The sequence below is a fragment of the Mytilus trossulus genome, chromosome 11 (genome assembly GCF_036588685.1).
Source record: "Mytilus trossulus isolate FHL-02 chromosome 11, PNRI_Mtr1.1.1.hap1, whole genome shotgun sequence".
Classification (NCBI taxonomy): Eukaryota; Metazoa; Mollusca; class Bivalvia; order Mytilida; family Mytilidae; genus Mytilus; species Mytilus trossulus.
The window spans coordinates 44,910,266-44,932,796 of NC_086383.1; the positions used below are offsets into that span (position 1 = coordinate 44,910,266).

The 22,531-nt window shown below is 32.8% G+C and overlaps 1 protein-coding gene across 1 annotated transcript; it reads left to right on the forward strand.

Annotated features, from left to right (window-relative positions):
- Window positions 1-13,908: 13,908 nt before the first annotated feature.
- LOC134690409 (glycine, glutamate and proline-rich protein-like) lies at window positions 13,909-21,237 on the forward strand. The gene is made up of 6 exons (XM_063550378.1): window positions 13,909-14,018; window positions 17,002-17,058; window positions 17,901-17,990; window positions 19,360-19,472; window positions 20,519-20,684; window positions 21,080-21,237. The coding sequence occupies exons 1-6, from the start codon at window positions 13,967-13,969 to the stop codon at window positions 21,214-21,216; spliced, it is 615 nt and encodes a 204-aa protein (XP_063406448.1). The 5' UTR covers window positions 13,909-13,966; the 3' UTR covers window positions 21,217-21,237.
- The last annotated feature ends 1,294 nt before the right edge of the window (window positions 21,238-22,531 follow it).

Consider the following 22,531-nt stretch of genomic DNA (forward strand, 5'->3'; position numbering starts at 1 on the left):
ACTTGAAAACTGGGCCCATAATCAAAAATCTAAGTACATGTTAAGACTCACCATATCAAAGAACCCCAAGAATTCAATTTCTATTAAAATCAAGCTTATTTTAATTTTGGACCCTTTGGACTTTAATGTAGACCAATTAGAAAACAGGACCTAAAATTAAGAATTTGGACATGGTTAGATTTGGCATATCAAAGAAGCACAATACCGTAATTCATTTTTTTGATGAAATCAAACAAAGTTTAATTTTGGCCCCTTATTCCTTGGGACCAAAACTCCAAAATTAATCCAAACCTTCCTTTTGTGGTCATAAACCTTTATAGATTTCTATTAACTTATACTCAAGTTATTGTTCAAAAACCAAGAAAAATGCTTATTTGGGGCCTGTTTTTGGCCCCTAAATCCTACACTGTTGGAATTAAAATTACCAAAATCTATCCCAACCCTCCTTATGTGGCCATAGACCTTCTGTTTACCAATACTTAAGTTATAGAGCAAAACCAAGAACAATGCTAATTTGGCCCCTTATTCCTAAACTGTTGAGACCAAATTGGCAAAATACCCCAAATCAATCCCACCCTTCCTTTCATGGTCATAAATCTTGTCTAAATTTCATATATTTCTATTTTACTTTTACTGAAGTTAGAGTGCGAAAACCGAATGTCTTCGGATGAAGACGATGATGCTAACGTGATACCAATGTACAACCAAAAAGTTTTCAATTTTTGCGGTTGTATAAAAATGATCTCAAATCAAATTTTTAATGGAGTTTGCAACAGTAATTATTCAACTACTCATTTTAATACATCATAAAGTATTAAAGTTTAAATGTCATACAGTCATGGTGATGATGCCTCCGCTAGCATATAACGTTATAAAGGTACATAAATCAAGAACTGTAAAAGTGAAGCTGCTAAAAATTGAACTTAAACCGAGTTTAGAGGTACCGGTAATAAGCATTGTATACACATTTCACTAAATTTAGTTGAGACAAACTTGAGAAATTTTTCCATTTGTGAAAGGGGATAACCCTAGAATGATAATCAAAGTGCTTGTAATCACTGAATGGCTATTAAAGACTGCTTAAATTTATCAGTTGGTAGTAAAGTGAATTTTGCATTGTATATTGTATATATAGCATTATTTTAATTCGATTCAACTTCTATTCTGGACAGAGAAAGATAACTCTAATTTTCAAAGAAGATTTCATAAAGCAATGGTTTTAGGTAATATTAATTCAACAACCATTCTGGACAAAGAAAGATAACTCCAATTTATTGTCTTGAATCTACAAAAATGTTTATTTTGGGCCCTCAATTCCTCTACTGTTTGCCCCATAACCCATAAAATAGACCCCAAACTTCTACTTATGGTATTAAATATTATGGTACAGTTTCAGAACAACTGAAATACTTATACACAACTTTTTGTACTGACACAAGATTATATGTGTATTGGGCACCTTTGGAACCCTTATTCATAAACCTTAGGGACTATATATATATATCCGCCCCAAAACAATCCCAAGCTTCCTTTTATGATTATAAATATTATGTTATAATTTAATGGCTTCCTTTTTACTTATACTGAAGTTATTATCTGGAAACCATCCGTCTTGGGAAGACAACGACAGGATACCTACATGTATTTCAACTGCAAAAATTTCTGTGGTTGTATAAAAATTTCAAATATGTACAATGAAATATAGTTTTAGAAATTGATAAGCCTAGATAGGCCTTATAATTTTTCCCCACATAGTTGAAGGACCATTTACACTCAGGACCGAGTCATAAGTAGACAGTACAGTCTACAGATGTATTAAAACAACCTAGCATCATATTGCTAGTAGTGGGAGTAGCATTCTTGTTCTTTTTTTTTTTATAATATGTTTGGTTCAAATCAAAATTGAATGCTTTTATCTCCCTAATACTTACATTGTAAATAGAGGTGGTACTACTTTGACAAATCCTTGTACATGAGAGTTTTCTGTCAAATCTTTATTTCACAAAGAATGAATTGCATAACAATGAACAGAGCTCAAAGCAAAGTACTTTAATAATACACTTAGACAAAGAGCTAAATCCAGTGATATACTTTGTACTACAGGTCCTTCATTAACATCCATTGACCAAAACCATATCTCAACAACATTCCATACTACATGGTTGGATTTGGAAGTCCTGAAAAAGACATGATTTTTTTTTAACATATTTTAAGTATATATACACAGGTTTAAACTTTCTTGTTGTATAATTATTCCGTATCTATATACATTCCGTATCTATATATATATAGCTAGAAACTATCAATTTGCTTAATGCACATATTGATAATCATATATGTTGAGTGTACCTCTGTTGGAAATAAGAACACACAAACCTCCACCTAGTTTTAGTCAATGGACAAAACATTCATAACTATAAAATATTATAGATCTAAGACTTGTTAGTGTCTATTTACCATTGCCACTGAATCAGTGATATATGTATTGTACACATAATTATATACATGCAAGACTAAAATTATAAAGTACATGTCATGTTTGTATATAAGACTAAAACTGACATTCAGTCTTTACAACATCTTCATTCCCAAAGTCATTTTCAAATCTGACTTCATGGTGAAATAAGATTCCATATCTACAACCAATTAGAAGGAAAAATCCCTCTGATAGACTAGCATTTAAATCCGATTTCTAAAATGGAAGCTAGGACACCTTGGAACTTAGAACTAAAAAATATCGAACAATATATCTGATATATTTCAAATGCATGTACACTTGTACATGAAATAATATAAATCTCTAAAATTCACCATATTGTTCCCTATTCCATCTTCTGTTAGATACTGTATATCCAGTGGCGGATCCAGAAATTTTCTTAAGTGGGGGCCCACTGACTGACCTAAGAGGGGGCTTGCTCAAGTCATGATTCAGTGCTTCCCTATATAAGCAACCAAATTTTTTCCCAAAAAGCAGCCCCCCCCCCCTAAATTCGCCTCTGATATCAACCTCTAGATGTCTTTCAAATACATTCAGTTTAGTGTGGGTTGATCTTTGATTGTTGTACATGTTACAACCAGATTCCCAGCAGGGAGCAACTTTGTAAGACCACAGAGGTTCAAGCTTAGATTTTGAAATAAGGAGGAAAATGTAACCTTTTCAATTTATAAAACAGGCTCAACATCATTTCTATACATTTATAAACATATTCTAAGTTGTGGACACACCTTCATTAAATATTCTACTTCAATTAGTGGAGGAGATCAAATTTTTTGGGTCTATATATTATCCTTGATATTGAGGTTATTTTGACACAGCAAAATATAAAGAAAATGTAAACTATGATCTGGAAATTGACTTCGTTTTCACAAAATAAGCCCACTTAAACTGAACTTTAAATGCAAAAGACCTCTAAATGGATAACAGATATTGCTATATAAAAGAAAAGTCCATGATTATACATGTACATGACATTAAAGAATTCATGAAATTTTTACACTGATTCTGTTAGTTGAATGGACTAGAATGAGATAAGTTATATACATGATAGACATAAAGGTTTTTTCCAACAGTTGTGTTGTAAATTAAATTAGTTGTATTTTATGGTTGATATATTTATGTATATACATGTATGTAAATCATTGGCTCTTCAACCAATGATATTTTACAATATCGATTATTTGTTTATTGCGTAAACCCCTGAGGGTTTACGCAGTATATATTGGACGAGTGATGTAGTCTTTCGGAACACCGGATGTTATTCGGAACACTTCTGTTCTTTCTATGACCACCTTTCAAATACATGCGCAATAGCTATGACCACTTTACAAATGCATGCGCACTAGCTTTCTTATCTGTTGAATATGCATTAGCATCTTAAGTTGCTATAGAGATATTTTACGCATGATCTAAAATTTATATGATACTTTCTTGCACACGATTACAAGCTGGTAATATTAACCTACATGCGTAGTATTTTAATTAGTCAAACGATGTAACCAGCTGTGCTAGATATGAGATAAGATTTCATGTAAACAATGCGCTTTATATTCTGAACGAGAATAATTAAAAATAAAATCTTTAGAACGAGTTTTAGTAGCATTTCATTTTAGATTTTACGTTAAGTGAAGATGAACATGTTGTAAAAAGCAAGCTTTTTATTTTTTTATACTGAAATTAAAGGGAAGTCTTTCTTGCATATGATTAAATTACAGTTAAATATGAAAAAAATGAAATATTTTAAAAGGGGAACAATTAAAAATAAAAATTTAAAAAAAAGTATTAGCACTTTTTGAAATTTTACGTCTAGGACAGACCAAGGACATGTGCCTTAAATTGGTGTAAAAACAAGGATTTTTCCAAAAAAAAATCGTTTATTGAAAATAACGTTAAAATTAATTATGAAAGTTATGTCTGTATTTATTTTCATTAATATTGCAAATTTAAAGTTATTTTCTTTGTTCAAATATTGCAAAGTTATATGCATTATTAGCAGACTTAACCAGGTCGGCGATAAGATATCGAATATATAAAAATCAAGATTTGGTTTGGTGTCAATGAGACAACTATCTACAAGAAACCAAAATAACACAGAAGCACAAACTATGGGTCACCGTACGGCCTTCAATAACAGGCAAAGCACGTACCGCATAGTCCGCTATAAAAGGCCCCGAAAAGACAATGTAAAATAATCAGTCAAAAAAGAAAATTAACAAAGTCCGTATCATCGTATGCGTAACTTAGTTGCTCACCAGAGGAACGCTTCGCAAGCATTTAAACCCGCGTTCCATAAGTTTGAAGTACGTCGAAATGCAAAGGTATACGCTTGGTGAACGCTTTTCCTTCAGGAAAATTTTAATGGAACATAAAAAATTTCATTCAGCTCAAGCGTTTGTCAAGCGTATACCTGTAAACTGCACGTACATAATATACACGCTGCATGCACGAGCGTTGAAAACAATACAGATAAGTTTGAGACACGTTAAGGGCACATTGCATGCAAAAATACTCGTCGCCTTAAAGTTTTCATTCAGGAGAAGAAGTCCGATACGGGTGAAACTTCATCAAACCTACAGAAGATATTACACCCTCTCCAACCATGCAACATGGGACTAGACATAGAAGTACAGGAACTACTCAGGGCCCATTAGTTTTAGCTGTACAAGATCTACAAAAAATATCCCGCCTGCCTCAAAGGTGCATAGGATCGACCATGATCCAGCACTAACGATACAAGTATCAACCAGAGTTACAATGACGTGGTAGTAAGTCTTTAAAGGCCACCGAGCGGCCTCCAAAAATGAAAAAAACTCTATTTAGTCGGCTATTAAATGCCCCGACCATTAAGATTTAAAAACGAAAATCAAACAAAACTAAATAGCCTTATTGATAACAAAATAATTTACGAAAAAAACGTGACCGACATGAATTATGAACAACAACCACTGTACTACATGTTCCTGGCTTTAGAATGGACATTGGCACATAAACAATGTGGTGGCCATAAACCCAACCCTCCCTAATGAACCAAACCTTAAGGACAACACATCGCAAGAAAAAAAACTGTAAAATATATCAGTTGCAACTCGCGTCCCTAAAAATATGGGTAAGGTTCACAATAATCACTTACGTAAAAACAATAGACACAAATCACTGAAATAATCGCACTTACCGAAAGCTATTTCACAGCTAGTGAACATGTAGACGAACCAGTGGGCATAGACGGACTGGTAAACATGTAAACAGACGGGCGAATGTGACAGACTTATTGACAAACATTCACATATAGCCAGACCTGCAGTCGGAAATGTAGAAAGACTAGGAGAAACGCATAGGTACGCTTTACGCACAGCCAATACACGTTTAAGGTCGTTGTGCACACGATACAGATATGATTGACAGGTTGAATGCATCAAATTTACTAGCGTATTGGTAGCATGCATGATTTTTTTTACCACGGCCGACGTACGTTGGATCTATACGTTGATGTGTGAAGCCGGTATTACATTAAGTAAACAGGCAATGTCAGTTTCTAATTCTTATGTACAACAAAAGTAATATAAAACAATACATCTTTATTAAACAATTATCTAATATATATATAATGCCAAACAAGCATTTGGGTTTACGATTGCATTTCTTTTTTTAAAGAAAGCAACTTGTTTTTCTATTGTTGGTATTTTTCAGCATACTAAAAATGTTTTAACGCAACACGAGCGCAAGCTTGATAGGGTGTCCTCACACAGGGTTTTCGCTGGCGGTCGCCATTTTCCCAATTAGCGAAAAAATAATACTTGTGGCGATAAAAATTCGTCATTGGCTAAAGAATTTGGCGAAAGAAATATATAGAAAGATTTATTTTCCTCCTTCTTGTTTATTTACTTTTTATTCAAGTTTCTTGGACTTTAACTTATCAGACAATACTCGGAATTCACCTTGAATGACCTCATTAAGATTTTGACAGAAAATCAATTATCAGCTGATTGCAATTTACAGCTATGGACAACAAAGGACTAATTAATAAAGGTGTTGATTGAATTGTTTGACAAAATGATATGTTGAATGGCTTCCACTAAATGTCACATACAGGAGTTATTTACCACTTTTCGACTCACGTGTTTGAAGAACTCTTTTGACGTCTCCTCTCCATGTAAAGATAGTTTAGAAAAGAAAGCTGTTGTTGTGACAATAAATGTTAAAGGGCAAGAAAAATCTCCCATTTAAAACTTGAATTATCCTTTGACTTTGGTGTAAGTAATTGATCAGGGAGACTACTTTAAAGTCGTTTGAGTGACACGCGTGTTTCAAGCATAGTTTTACATCTCAACTTTTTCATTTAAGATGGTCAAGATGGTCATTATGAAGAAGGGGGGGGGGGGTGGAATGCATTTTGGCGTCACAATTTCAAATGACATAGGATAACATATGATCTGTCCATATACATGTATGACGGTAGAAATGGGGGTATCTTATTGAAGTATTCTTGCCAAATGAAGATTAATCGGTAATTCTTAAACATGACCATAAAAGAGGGGGGATAGGACCTTTATCGGGACTCCAGGATCGGGTGTTTTTAAGCTTGGGATTATCCCCCCTCATAAAACGTACACTTTTTTCCAGAAGATTAAAAAATCAGCTGAATTTGACAAATCACACTATTTGATTTCCAAAAATAACCGTAATTGGATGGGGGTTGTGTGTATTCACATTATTTGAACAACTTTCCTTGGGCCGAGAAAAAAAAGATCTGTGTTTCAGGTAACCCGACCGACCCTGTTTTTTAGCCCCGACCTTAACTTTTATATTGGATCTTTCAAAAAAAAAAAAAAAAAAATTATCAACCGACCCTGTTTTTGACACAGGCTTCTGATAAATGACATCATATTTTTTCTCTCTTGCTTCCTCTTGCATAGAAAGCCAGTAAAACATTTTATTAATGTCAAAAGGTATTCCAAACAGGTTAAAATCCAAGAAATTTGCACAGCAGGTGCTTCAAAAACATTGCAAATGGCCCAAGACCACAATTAATGACCCCACTGTTCGTTGTTCATGAATGTATATACGCATAGTTCCTTTTAATTAGTCATTAGAGTGTATTTTTCCTGATTTTTTTTTCTTTCCCTTCCCCACTCATTTCTTAGATTTTATTGGGTGGAAATGAAAGATCAGAGGTGAAATAATTTTTTGGATGTTGTATTTAAACTGATTTTGATATGAAATGAGTGATTAGGCCAAGTGCAAAAAGGTCATATTTACAGTTTTCGGAACATCTCTTGACTTGTCCATAGGGGTATGGATGTATATTGGCTAAATTTGTAAAAGTGATTGCTTCAATCTTTCTGAATTTTGGATATATTTTTGGACTAGTGCTATACATAAGACACACAAAAAATTTGACAAAAGTGCATGGTGCAATTTTTTTAATGATACAAAATGTTCAAAAGAAATGATAGAGAAATTAATTGTGGTCTGTGGCCAAATGGCACACTTCTAGTTTTTGAAACTAATTAAGGATCCGGACTTGGAAAAAACATGATAAATACTCAATTACTCAAATATGAAATTTTGAATCATCACCAAAAAGTACAGATCATGTGACCATCATAAGAAACAACTATATTAAGTTTCATGAAATTTGGATAAGTCGTTCTCAAGTTACGGTGCCACATGTTTACGCTGGACAGACAGACGGACACCTGACATTTGTATACCTTTATACGTCCCGTCTTTGACGGACGTATAAAAAGCAGTACTAAGCGTGCATGTTACGCTAGAACCATATTTAAAGAATAAAGTTTTATAACTTCTTAATGTCATATATCCAATATTTATCAAAACCTAAAGGGGAGTTACATGTATCTTACTTCCTATATTTTTTCATGGATGTCAATACACCGAATCGCTATTTATTCCATACCGGATAAATTCTAAAAGTAAACAATTTTTCTATCCAGTTGAAGCTATCTGGGGACCGTTGAAACAATTCACCATGCACAATACTTTTTAATGAGACCCGTTTTAACTTATTGTAAATACTTTAAACAAAATAATTTTTTACTTCAATTTTAATTTCGAAAAAAAGTGGATCATACTCTATTAAAGTTTCTTGATGATCGCTTTTTAAAGTTTTTCCTCCCTCAGCTCTCTACTAAAAAACCTTTATTTTCGGCCGCATGACCCAAACAGGAAGTTGTACATACAATGTATGACTGTTTTTCCCAGATTGGACTAAATAGCGATAATTAAATAAGGTGTAATTTCCGGGATTGTTGAAAACTTGCATATTCATCACTATCTGATTTTGTGGTTTTAACGATCCAGACAGACAAATAGCAATAAGATGTTTAGGAAAACATGACCTAAAACCTCCTTCATATAAGACAAAAAACATGGGAACTCATACTGAATGGTCAAATGTGTACAATATGAAAATTTGAGTTAAGATAGTAAAATCACAAATCAGCCGTTAATGTAAATGGACCATAAGTATGACTGTTGAGCAAATTTAAAGGGAAATGACGGGGAAGGGGCAAATTAGCGTTCAAGGGGAGCAAATGCTGTTTAAATTGGTAAGCGGGTTTTAAATATAGAGGGAAAGTGGAGTCATCTTTTTAGACTTTAGTTACATGTAAATATAACTTATGTAGACTTACCTTCTAATTCTATAGACTATTAAAAAAAACCACACACACAACTCGGAACTATTTCTAACTCACTTGCACTACTGATATGCAAACCTAAAAACAAAAAGGAAAATATCTTAAAATAGTGATTGAAAGATTCATATAACACTTTGAAAGGATAATTCAGACACGTGTTACACGGGGAGCATGTTTGTTTACAAATAATAATGTCACGTGATCGCGCACTGACCTCGCATGCTGCATCGCCATTACAATTCACTAATACATGTACATAACCATTTTCATGCAAACATGCAACGTGAATGTGATTGGTTATCAAATAATACGAAAATAATTCATGAACCGTTGAAAAAGAAATTATTTCATCAAATAGATTGGATTTTCACTTTCGACACGAATAGGTCGAGTTGACATTCCTGTCATCGGAGATAGTATTGAGATAAATGGGATAAAACGGACCGCCAAAAAGGTCTAGAGAAGCACATCAGTAGAACCTTAACATAAATAAGTAATACTTACCAAAATTTCTCTAATTGATAACCTATAGAACTGAAATTTCACAAAAATACCGGTAAATAATTTTGTTGATATGATGCTGGTTAAGTTGACGCGAAATAAATATTCTTACTCTTCATGTAATTTTTTTTTTATAAAATTGTATTCGACTACAGTTCAGCATAAAAAAAAACGTGAATATGCAAAAGCCAGGTAATATGTTAATGATTAAGTGTGTATAAGTTTTCTTAAACGAAGTTACCCGTATAATTACCAAGAATTACATTTGAGCGCAAAGTTCTGTATGTGGTTTGGTTGATTTATGTAACATTTATAATTAAGACTGGGATCCTGGCTAATCTTGACCTTACGACGCGCAGCTAGATTGGACCGGATCCCAGGCTAATGTAACATCGTAAAACTCAGGGTAACGGAATTTTTTGCGTTGCTATAAGATCATTGAGGCCATCTATTTTTATTGCGGGTTCCACATATTTAAATCGGAATTATAGAAAAAAATGGAATGTTGTGAGCAGAATCAAAACAGAAATGATGAATACTGCAACATTTCCAGCAAAATATAAATAGGATGGAGGATCTGTGTACTCACATTATTTGTAAAACTCTCCTTATTCATGTGAAGCGTGTGCTTTACATCGAGGCTTATTATGCTAATCATCGACGCCAAAGTACTTCAACCAATCAGACAATGTTTATTTGGGGCATTCGATCGATTTTAACTCAGATTTTGGAATATTTCAATCGAAATTATAGAAAAATGGAAAGTTGTTAGTACATATAAAATAGAAAATGATGAATACTTTTAGCTAAAGATAATTTGGATGGGGGTTCTGTGTATTCACATTATTTGCACAACTCTCCTTACTGATGCCATATTTTGGAATTTCCGTGACCTAAATGGTTCGCGAAAATTAATATTTTTATATATAGTATAGTAATTAAGATTTGCAATTTATAGGAAATTTCAACATAATATCTTCTATTTGAAAAAGAAAAACATAATTTGGAAAAGAACCTCATGCATCGTTCACATTTAATTCGAGTTGAAATCGAAGCGAATTCGCTAATCGCGTTCACACACTCTTCTTTAGTTATTTCGAATTGGCTAATTCAAATTATCAAATTCGCATTAGAAATACGCTTTTAATAATACGAATTAAAAGTTAACGTCGTCTGGACATTGCAATTCGAATTAAAATTGTCGATAGGACGTAAACCGTTTTGAATGTGAATTAAACTAATTCGAATTAGTTTATGCGAATCGAGTTCGAACTTCGTGTGAACTCAGCCTCAATTTCATGACGAGTTCATACGTAATTCGAATTCGATTCGCATTAACCTATTCGATTTGATTTAATTAGCATTCAAAACGTTTTACGTCCTAACGTCAATTCCAATTCGAATTTCAATGCGCGTCAAATTCGCTTTACTGTCCAAACGACGTTAACTTTTAATTCGAATTCAATTACAACTTGACCTTTACCATTTCGGCTGGTTATCGTCACAGGACACCATACTGAAAGCAATGAGGTGATATGTTTCAATGGATAATGCACAGTCACGAAAAAATGCACTGTCTTGATCTGTTAACCAAATCATGCACGTGTATGTGACGTTATGTCAGGCTAATATTGGAAGTCCAGACTGGGTGTGTCAAAACATATCTTGAAAACTTAAAAAATATTCTTGTTTTGACACATGCAATTCGGTCTAGTGTATGTACTTATCACAGAGTAGCAGTCTTTGAGTATAAACAAACATATAAAAACATGATTAAATAAATACGGATCACATCTTTGAAACGCATTATGATTTCACTAGGAGAAGTTGTTAGATGTTTTTATAAGATGCATTTGTGTTTAATAAATAGGCTCATTAGTGTTTTATAGGCATTGCAGCCTCTCGGCACCATATTGACCAGGATATGGCTGAGATCAATAAACATAAATCTTGTTATTTACAAGCAGGACATAGTAACTGTATGTATTTAAATTTATGGTTTAATATCATCATTTTATGGTACTTTAAATGCTTTATAATTATTTTTTTTGTGATTTTTTTTATTAACATTCTGACATTGTATTATAAAGTGTAACAAATAAAAGCATTTTAAAAGTTTTGAAAAATTTAGACATAAGTAAGTCAATCGGAACTGGCATAGAATTCGACCAATAATTCTAAAATTACCAAGTTCAAGTGTTACAATCGAAAGTTTACTAAATTGTTATAATGGCTCACAAGTATATTTAGTTACACTATTTTGTGAAAAGATTCCCATGTCATTGTTTATAGCCGCTGCATATAATGGAGATTTTTAGCAACGGAGTAGATAACTGTGAATCTGGTTTAAAACATAAAAACCTTTGACCACTTTGAAGACCTCAAGTACATACATTTATTTTTTTGTTATTGCATCCGCTTTTTGCAGGATAAGGTCAGTCACAAAAGTCATTTTGAAATACTAGTCCCTAGCATTGTCATTATTGAGTTTACCTGACAGTGTGTGTTCTACTTTTAAATACAAAATAGATGGCCTTGTGTATGGCACCTACAGACAAACGGAATTTATGCAAATTAATAACTTTTTCACATAGAAGACTCCATGTACCTTTCGTAATGTTTTATGTAAGAATCATGCAAAGGGTTTATGATTATATACTTTAACATGCTATGTGACTTTTTCCAACCAAATTTGTCGGAATTTCAAGTTATTTTAAACTTTCACAAATGACATGAGTGATATGCCGTATAACTTTGTCATACGACGTAATTACACGTGCACAATGATGTATTAGTCATTATCAGTGGTAGAATCTACAGAGAAGTCCTGCATGTCATACAACACAAAATTTCTAGTTCAGTTTTATGTTTGAATAAATTTTGTGATCGATGAATTTGTATTATACGTGTTGTCATATAAGTGGGTGTTATTTTGAAGCTATCATGGTTTGTAAAATGGAAGCCAATTGCAAGACGTACGGTGCTGCATGTGTCAATGTCCTCACTTCCATTCTTTTGATACACCCGGATTTGTTTCTGGTTCTAATGGACTGTCTTTAGTCGGCGCTCTTACATATGTTCTCTAATTTTGGAATTCAGGCATATCTTGGGTGGAATACTAAGGCGTCTCTACCTCAGGCATAACTTACCTTAGCTGTATTTGGCAAAACTTTTAGGAATTATGGTCCTCAATGCTCTTCAACTTCGTACTTTAATTTGCCTTTTTAACTTTTTTTTATTCGAGCGTCATTGATGAGTTGTTTGTAGACGAAACGCGCGTCTGGCGTATATACTAAAGTTAGTCCTGGTATCTATGATGAGTTTATTTCCTATTACCTTAATGTACAATTATGACTAAAACATCACCTCCACACTAGACCAATTCAAACCTCTACACGTGACAATGTCGTATGTCCGAAATTAAGAACATTCACGTATCAAAATATGAACTACAGCAAGACAAATATAGATAATGATTAGGCTATTAACATATGTACTGAACTACAGCAAGACAAATATAGAAAATACAATGGTTCGGCTTTACAGAACTACATGAGTTTCTCGTCACGATTTAAGATGTGTTCCTACACTGCAGTTAACAAGTGCAACAAGAATTAGGTATTAAAATGTAAACAAACAAAATCAATTATGTATTTTCAATCCATGTCTGAGACAAAAAAGTAATAATAGCTTGACAAAACATTACTTTATCGTTGTATCAATAGAATAAAGACAAACAAAACCGTTTCCAATTGCAATATAATCTTTTAAAAATTTAAAGTATTCTAGAACAAAACACAATATTTCAGTAAATATATGTTTGAAACGGACAAGTTTGTTTCTTTCGACAACTGTGTTAACGCAACTGATAAAGTTCATATTTCACATTTCATATAAAAGTCATTAAAAAAAATATCTTCATTTTTTTTCTTTTATCTTATCTTCTTTCTTTAGTTGTATTTTTTTCATGGTGAGAAGGTGCTTTTCTTTGTTTTTTATTTAATTCCCATTTATTTATTTGATCAACGTCATGTATTTAATGATTCAAGCCAAGTGTTAAGTTGATAAGCATTGTGGACCCACAATTAAAAAAAAACATGCCAAATGCTGCTTAAAGTAATGTATGTCTTTATATTCAGTGATACATGATATATATTAGAAGTACTATTTGAACCTTTCCGATCAAACCTTTGATCTGACACCTGTATATAGCCATGACAATGCATTCAAGGTGACAAATTATCTTATCATTCAGGATAACACGGACAATTTAGTCACAACTCGGTTGTACGCCGCATACTGTGAAGCAATGAAAACTTTATTCCTTTTATCTGCTGTAATTTTTGCAATTGATGCAGCGAGTAAGTAAATAATTTATGAAATATGCATATAATATATATATATATATATGAGACAAACATCACCTGTGAAAGCGGACAAAGTCTGTATGATTTTTTTCTTCTTCAGTAATTCAAACAAATTTGAACTTAGAAATCTGTAAAACAGAAACGAAAATACCGTTATGTTTCCGTTTATTGTTCGATTTTAAGGGATTTTAGTTGTGACGTGATTAAAGTTATAACGTCATATTTTTGTAAACAATAAACGCTTTCACCAAAGAATCATTTAAAATGAAATTGATATTGTGTTCCTTGCTATATTTTTCTAGACTGAATAATACAAATGTATAAAATTTACTCAAAGTCTCATGCAAACAAGACCGGAAGAAGAAAGTATATTTTTGCGCAAATGCATGCAGGGAAAAAAAAGTCTGAAAAAAAGTTAATTATTTAGAATAGAAAAACACACAATTGAAACACAGGAAAATTCAAGAATGTCTTATTATAGATTATTCCATAAATTAAATATTGTTCAGCATTCATTAAATACTATAGTTCGCTCGTTTAGATGTTGCCTACATATTTGGGTTTTTTGTCGAGCCTGCAACTTTTGTTGCAGAAAGCTCGACATAGGGATAGTGGTCCGGCGGCGGCGGCGTTAATTAACTTTTTAAAAGCTTTATATTTTAGAAGGTGGAAGACCTGGATGCTTCATTCTTTGTATATAGATGCCTCATGTTACGAAGTTTCTGTCAGTCACATGTCACATGTCCTTGACCTCATTTTCGTGGTTCAGTGACCACTTGAAAAAAAGTTCAGATTTTTTGTAATGTTTTTGCAACTTTGTTTGTTGTATGGAAGCATTGTTAGCTGTACATGTCTGCCTGGCATGGTTCATCTGACCTTGACCTAATTTTCATGGTTCATTGGTCTTTGTTTAGTTATCTTGGTTAAGTTTATATGACAGTCCTATCCCTATACCTCTAACCAATGTAGAAAAGTAAACTCATAACAATACGCACATTAAAATTCAGTCCAAGAGAAGTCCGAGTCTGATGTCAGAAGATGTAACCAAAGAAAATAAACAAAATGACAATAATACATAAATAACAACAGACTACTAGCAGTAAACCGACATGCAAGCTCCAGACTTCAATTAATCTGACTGAAAGATTATGATTTCATCATATGAACATCAGGCACAATCCTTCCCGTTAGGGGTTAGTATCATACCATCATAACATATATGAGAAGAACATGACCCTTGTCATGCCAACAACTGTTTTTAGAATAAATGTGTTAGTTCCGATGCAAAGACATTATCAGTGACTCAATATTAACGCCAAAATATGCAATATTTAATGACTTGACAACAGTATCGTAATTATATCCCTTCTTAATAAGTCTATTCAAAGGTTTTGTAAGTTTCTGAGGTGAATACTGATACCTTTGTGCTTTATAAAGAAATTTCCAAAAAAATTGGATGTGAAATACCTGAACGTATAAGAATTCTGCATGTTGAGCTATATTTACGAATGAGTTCCTTATACCGATGATAAAATTTAGTAAATGTTTTGACTAGTTTGTGATATCGAAAACCCTGGTGTAATAATTTTTCAGTAATACATAAATTTCTCTCGTTAAAATCTAAAACATTGTTACATACACGAGCGAATCGTACAAGTTGAGATATATAAACACCGTAAGATGGTGACAAGGGAACGTCACCATCTAAAAACGGATAATTAACGATAGGAAATGAAAAATCATCCCTTTTATCATAAATTTTAGTATTCAGCTTTCCGTTAGTGTTATATATATCAAGATCGAGGAAAGGGCAGTGGTCATTGTTAGTATTAGCTTTATTCAAAGTAAGTTCACCAGGATAAATTTCATTAATATACATACTGAAGTCGTCATTATTGAGAGCCAAAATATCATCCAAATATCTAAAAGTATTATTAAATTTGTTTATCAGATGTTGTTTCGATGGGTCTTTGCTTTTTTTTGTCATAAATTGTAACTCCTAACAATACAAAAACAGGTCCGCAATAAGGGGTGCACAGTTAGTCCCCATTGGAATTCCGATAATCTGACGATATAAACGGAATCCCCAAAGCGAACAAAAATGTTATCTAGTAAAAATTCAAGGGCATATATAGTGCATGGCGAACTGTGCATCACCAGTATTACAACAGAGGTACAAAACACTTAATACTTTTTTCCCCTCTCATTGGAATGTGACCTACCGAATAAGACTTTGAACGATTTTTACGTACATGAGCAACTCGACGAGTGTCAGGTGTGAATCAGGATCTTCTCACCCTTCACGAGAACCAGAGATCACCAAAGAAGTTTATTGGGTTCGTGTTGGTCAGTCTTAAGTTTTCTATGTGGTGTTATGTGTACTGTTGTTTTTCTGTTGGGCACTTTGTTTCTGAGACATGACGTTGTCAGTTTATATAGCCAGCCCAGTAGCCAGTACTTCGGTACTGGCATGAAAATACGGATTTTTTGTGTTATTAAAATTTGCTGTTACAAAATATTAGAAATTATTATGAATTAAGGAATGTATCTCCCTCATGCAAAGCTCTGATTCCTTTCACGAATTTGGCTATACTTTTTGGACCTTTTGGATTATAGCTCTTCATCTTTTATGTAAGCTTTGGATTTCAAATATTTTGGTCACGAGCATCACTGAAGAGACATGTATTGTCGAAATGCGCATCTGGTGCAAGAAAATTGGTACCGTTAATTTTATTATATATTTTTTTTTGTTGTAAGATCTGGGTTTTTTTGTAAGATGTGGTTTTTTTTTGCTTTGGATCAATCTGATTAGTTAAGCCTATAATGCTTTTGTATTAGATGTGATAATGTTTGAGATATTATGCGATATGTTGATAGCTTAAATCACAATTTAAATCTTGTTAATATTTGATTTTAATTTTTTTTAAAGAAGAAAATATATAATATAAAAATATTATTAACCAAATTTTATATGCAGACTATAATTGCCACGGTGATGTGACACAGCTTCATCCAACAGGAATGAGCAGTGGAGGTAAGTAAGATATCAATCATATAATAATAACATTAGATGTATGTTTTATTATAATACGTTATTCTGATTGTCTAACTGCACATCACATGTTATTCCGTAAGCAATTTCATTAGACAATAAAATTTATCATTCATGATGACACGAGGTCCCACAATAAAGTGCACAGGTGAATTAAATAAAACTTGATAAAACTCATGTATTCATGATCCTAGAAAAAAATGTAATTATAAGTATATTGTTATTTTGTAGGGTTGTAAAAGCGATGACCATGCGTACATTTTTAAAATTAAGAGCTTCCGCGCTTCATACAAAATGTATCTCGGTCAACGCTTTTACACCCCAATAAATTTACAAAAAGAAGCATTCAATTCTTAAATAAAACAATCTATATTGCGAAGCAGAGACAACGTTACCAATATTTCGATATTGGTAAATGAGAGACTTTGTAAAAGCCAATAGGATAAGGAAAAGACAATACAAACAAAATATCTTGTCAATCCTAAAACAAAATTATACTGACTGAAAGATTAGAATTATATGAGTATAAAATTAATTTGTTAATCGGTCACCAATTTCAATTATCTCGTTCGTTTTTATGCAGATCAAATAGGGCGTTAATCAATGTATATTTTTTTTGAAATTCTAGAAACTTTATTACCTTGTGTGCAAACAATGACCACTGAAAATAAGGAACATTTTATTAAAGATTTTATGGAAAGGTTTCCAATTGAAAACAACCCATGACAAGTAAATTTATTGAACATCGTTTATGAATCACTTTTGATAAAATAAAAAGTCTACAATTAATTCTTTTTTTATTTGATTAAATTTGTCTTTAATAGGTACGACAGGTTCACACCATGCAATTGATCAGGATATTGCTGAGATCAATAAACGAAAGTCTTGTTATGTACAAGCAGGAGCTGCGAACTGTAAGTATTTATTTTGATATTTACTTTAGTATACCCTCCCGATTGTTTCTTGTTTTTTTTTATCTACGTATAAATATTGCATACGCTAGCTTGCAAAACAATTTTGTACCAAAGAAATTAAAAAAAGATAAAAGTAAAATCACAAAAATGCTGAACTCCGAGTAAATTCAAAACGGAAAGTTTTTAATCAAATAGCAAAATTAAATGATAAAACACATCAAACGAATGGAAAACAACTGTCATATTCCTTACTTGGTACAGACATTTTCAAATGTAGAAAATTGTATATAAGTAGCAGCTTGGATTTAAACAATCTGAGACTATCTTTTTATGTCATTTTTCGTTGTTGTTTTTCATAACTGCATTTTCATTCTTCTACAAGTATGTTCGAAACAAAAGATATTTTGTTGCAAGGAAATGTAAACTCGTTCCTAGTATTTTTATTTCGAAAATCTATGTTCTGTATTAGATTGGTTGCAATTATTGCGAATATGTGTAACAAAATATATATTTTAAGGTTGAAGGACGACACGTTTTACTGCTCCTATTTCCTTTTTGAATTTTGAGCCTTAAGCTTAAATATATGTTCTTATTTAATGCTCTGATAAATAATTCTTAAAGTCCGCTTTTATTATACCCCCGCTTTGAAAAAGGGGGGTATACTGTTTTACCTCTGTCTGTCCGTCCGTCCGTCCGTCCGTCCGTCCGTCCGTCCGTCCGTCTGTCCGTCAGTCAGTCTGTCCCATGAAACTTTCGTCACATTTTTCTCAGGAACTACAATACAGGGATTTCTGAAATTTGATTTCAGGGTTTATTTAAGTCAGCTATATCGTGTGATGTGTTTTCAGATTGATCGTTTGACAACTTCCTGTTAACCGAACACTTGTATGATTTTACACATGATAGCCAAGTTGAAAATTTTCGTCACATTTTTCTCAGGAATTACAATACAAGGATTTCTGAAATTTGGTTTCAGGGTTTATCTAAGTCAGCTATACCGTGTGATGCGTTTTCAGATTGATCGTTTGACAACTTCCTGTTTACCGAACACTTGTATGATTTTACACATGATAGCCAAGTTGAAAATTTTCGTCACATTTTTCTCAGGAACTACAATACAAGGATTTCTGAAATTTGGTTTCAAGGTTTATCTAAGTCAGCTATACCGTGTGATGCGTTTTCAGATTCATCATTGGACAACTTCCTGTTTACCGAAAACTATTTTTACACTATTAATATTATCCACTTGCGGCGGGGGTATCATCAGTGAGCAGTAGCTCGCAGTTTCACATGTTATTCCGGAAATTGGAAATGGATGTTCAAGTTGAAATTTTGATAACTTTCATAATGTCGAATGATTATTTTATAGGTATACATCCTGCAGTAATTGCTGGTCTTGCTAGTCGGGAATCTCGCGCCGGAAAACTGTTATATAGTACAAGCGGCTGGGGTGATCATCATAACGCATACGGTATCATGCAGGTAGACAGAATATGAAATCAATGGATGTTACAAATTCCTTTTTAGTTAATTATTAATTATTCTCCGAAATGGAAATATGAATAAATCGCCATATTTTACTTATATGTATTTTCAGATTTAAGGAATCACAAAATCTACTATAATGCTTTGAAATGATATGGTCCGAGTTTACTAGATCTGATTTGAATGTAAATAATTGATATTAAGTAAACAATTAATGTGAAAAATTTTACTTGTATTTTTGGTACAAATGTAAAGAACCTTATTCATGTTTAAGAAAGGAAGCGCTACAAAACGTTGATAATAACTTAAACAGTATCAATTTGTTTTGCACCTAATGGGCATTTCGACAATCAATGCATCTTTAGTGACGATTTATGCAAAAATACATTGTATTTCAAATCCAAATATATCATTATCAAATAGATGAAAAGCGTCTAAACAAAGAAGGACAAACTGGTATAGCCAAAGCCGGTCACGGAATCATATCGTTGAACGAGACAGATACATTGATTAATCTTGAAAAATTTCCAATATTTTGTAACAGCAAATATAATTGCACACAAAATCCGTATTTTCATGCCAGTATCGTAGTACCGGCTACTGGGCTAAACGACATACTCTCAGGAATTATAAGTTAGACAGTAGAGTTGTGAATTAAAAGGTTCATGTTTCATATGTTTTATAATACATAAGTGAATATGTATTAAACAAGTCGAGTGTAGTAGGCTTACTTTTAATAAAAACTGGCAGGCTAGCAGGCAGTTAATGGCAAAACACAAAATTGCATTAGAATGTACATATACTTTATCAAAGTTATGTCATTATATTGTTGCTACATTAACGAGTGTTTGTTATGAGATTCGGTTGAAGTATGACCCTATTATATAAGTTGCAAATCAAGCTTTTGCGTGCCTTGCTTCTTACTGAATTGGTGCATTTTCTTTTGTATGTGTTGTCGGATTTTAGTGTAGGTAGCCAATCTATCTTAACATTTTTCATTTTTTTAAATTTTGCATTATTTGATTGACTTATTTTTATTCCAGTGTGACATCAATGCTAACCCACTACATAGTATCCACAAAACATGTACATCTTATCACTGGGACAGCTGTGCCCACATAAACGCTATGACAGCACATGTCCTAGTTCCAAATATACAAGGTGTTAAACGCAAGCATCATTCGTGGTCGGATGCGCAAGCGCTACAAGGTTTGTTATCATATAAAATATAGATAGTTCCTTTTCTCTAACATTGTACTGGTAGCGTAATACAATCATTATCAAATGGCTTAGTTCTTATATGTTAACATAAAAAATCATGGTATTCTATTATGAAGACCTGCATAGAATATTCAAATAATATTTACTAATTAAGATGGGCATACACAGCCGTACATGTTGTAATTCTTTAACAATTTACAAAACAATGTCACCAAATAAAGGATTTATAGGGAAATTGTGATATAATACTTTTGGCATTACTGGTGTTAACAACCAGACAACATCGTTTTGAAAGAAAAACACTATTATAGGGAAGTTTTACTCAGTCACCTGAAGATTATTATAATGATGCAACACTTTTACATTTGTATATTCCATTTAAGGTGGAGTAGCTGCATACAACTTTGGTTTAGGCAATGTACAGAGTTGGGGCGGATTGGATGTGGGATCAACACATAATGACTACAGCAACGACGTAATTGCACGTGCTCAATGGCTAATTAGCCATTATCATTGGTAGTGTGTAGAAGGTCATCCTTTCAGCATTCAAATAAATAATTTGTACTGAGAGAACACTTTCTTTACTCATGCCAAGTTGTTTGTATATGTTCTGTCTCCTATATCATTTGTGTCTTGTAAAGTCAAACATCTGTTTTCACTATTTTCTGACATACAACAACTGTCTAAATGCATAACTTCGGGAATAGATCTAAAAGGCAAGTGATCCCGTTTAAACATTTCAAAAACGGTAGCAAGCTTGAAAACTAATTTTATTGAAGCGTTTATTTGAAATTTCAGCTTTTTTGTTTACACAATAAGGTATTGCAGCCTTTTTATGGTCATACAATATGCACGCAGTAAAAACCTGTGTTAAAGCGTAATAAGTTTGTTTGGAATACTTTGGCAATCGCTGGTAATAGTGTTAATGATCTGCTAATTTCATGCTGCTTTTTTTTCGGATTCAAGCTAGGTAAACGTTTCTGTGTATTGTTCTTTAGTCAAAGATTCCGTTGTGTTTTTGTTTTATAATAACTTTACAAACCTACAAGCTGCTTTCTTTAAATTACATAATTCTAAATAGAGAAGTAAAGTGTCAGAAAATAAACACACACTTGCCGACCATCGGTAGGGGTTTTTCTCATTGTTTGAGCCGTTTGGTTACTTATATAATTATAATTGCTCACATCCACTTAATTGGAACTTTGTTGGATATTTGTGTCCTTGGCAATAATACCACATTTCCTTATTTTTATACTTCTATTTCAATTGTTGTCAGTTAGTTTGAAGATTTTTGTCAATTGAATGTGTCATTTGATTAGGGACTTCCTGATTGGATTTTCCTCGGAGTTCGGTATTTTTGTGATTGTACTTTTTATGACACAAATGGATACCAATCAAACATCAATTAAACTTTTATGTATTGTGAGAGCGCTGATCATTTTTGAGTGAACAAATAACATACAGATAGTTTGTGAAGGATATCAATACAAAAGCGCGTTTAATTTTCAAATTTAAAAGAATGGTCTTGAGCTGACAAAGAAAAACACAATTCATTAGTATATTTGTTTTAATCAGATTTGATATGCTTAAGCTAGTACCTAATTTCTTCTTATATATAGTACTTGTCCTTGTCATTTTAACATTTGAGAATCACTGATGAATCTAGTGTAAACTGAACGCGCGTCTATATTTTCTTATCCTATGCATAGATTACCTAAGCCGTATTTGGCACAACGTTTTGGAATTTTGAATCCTCAATGGTCTTTAACTTTGTACTTTTTTGGCTTTATGAATATTTTGATTTGACCGTCACTAATGAGTGTTATGTAGACGAA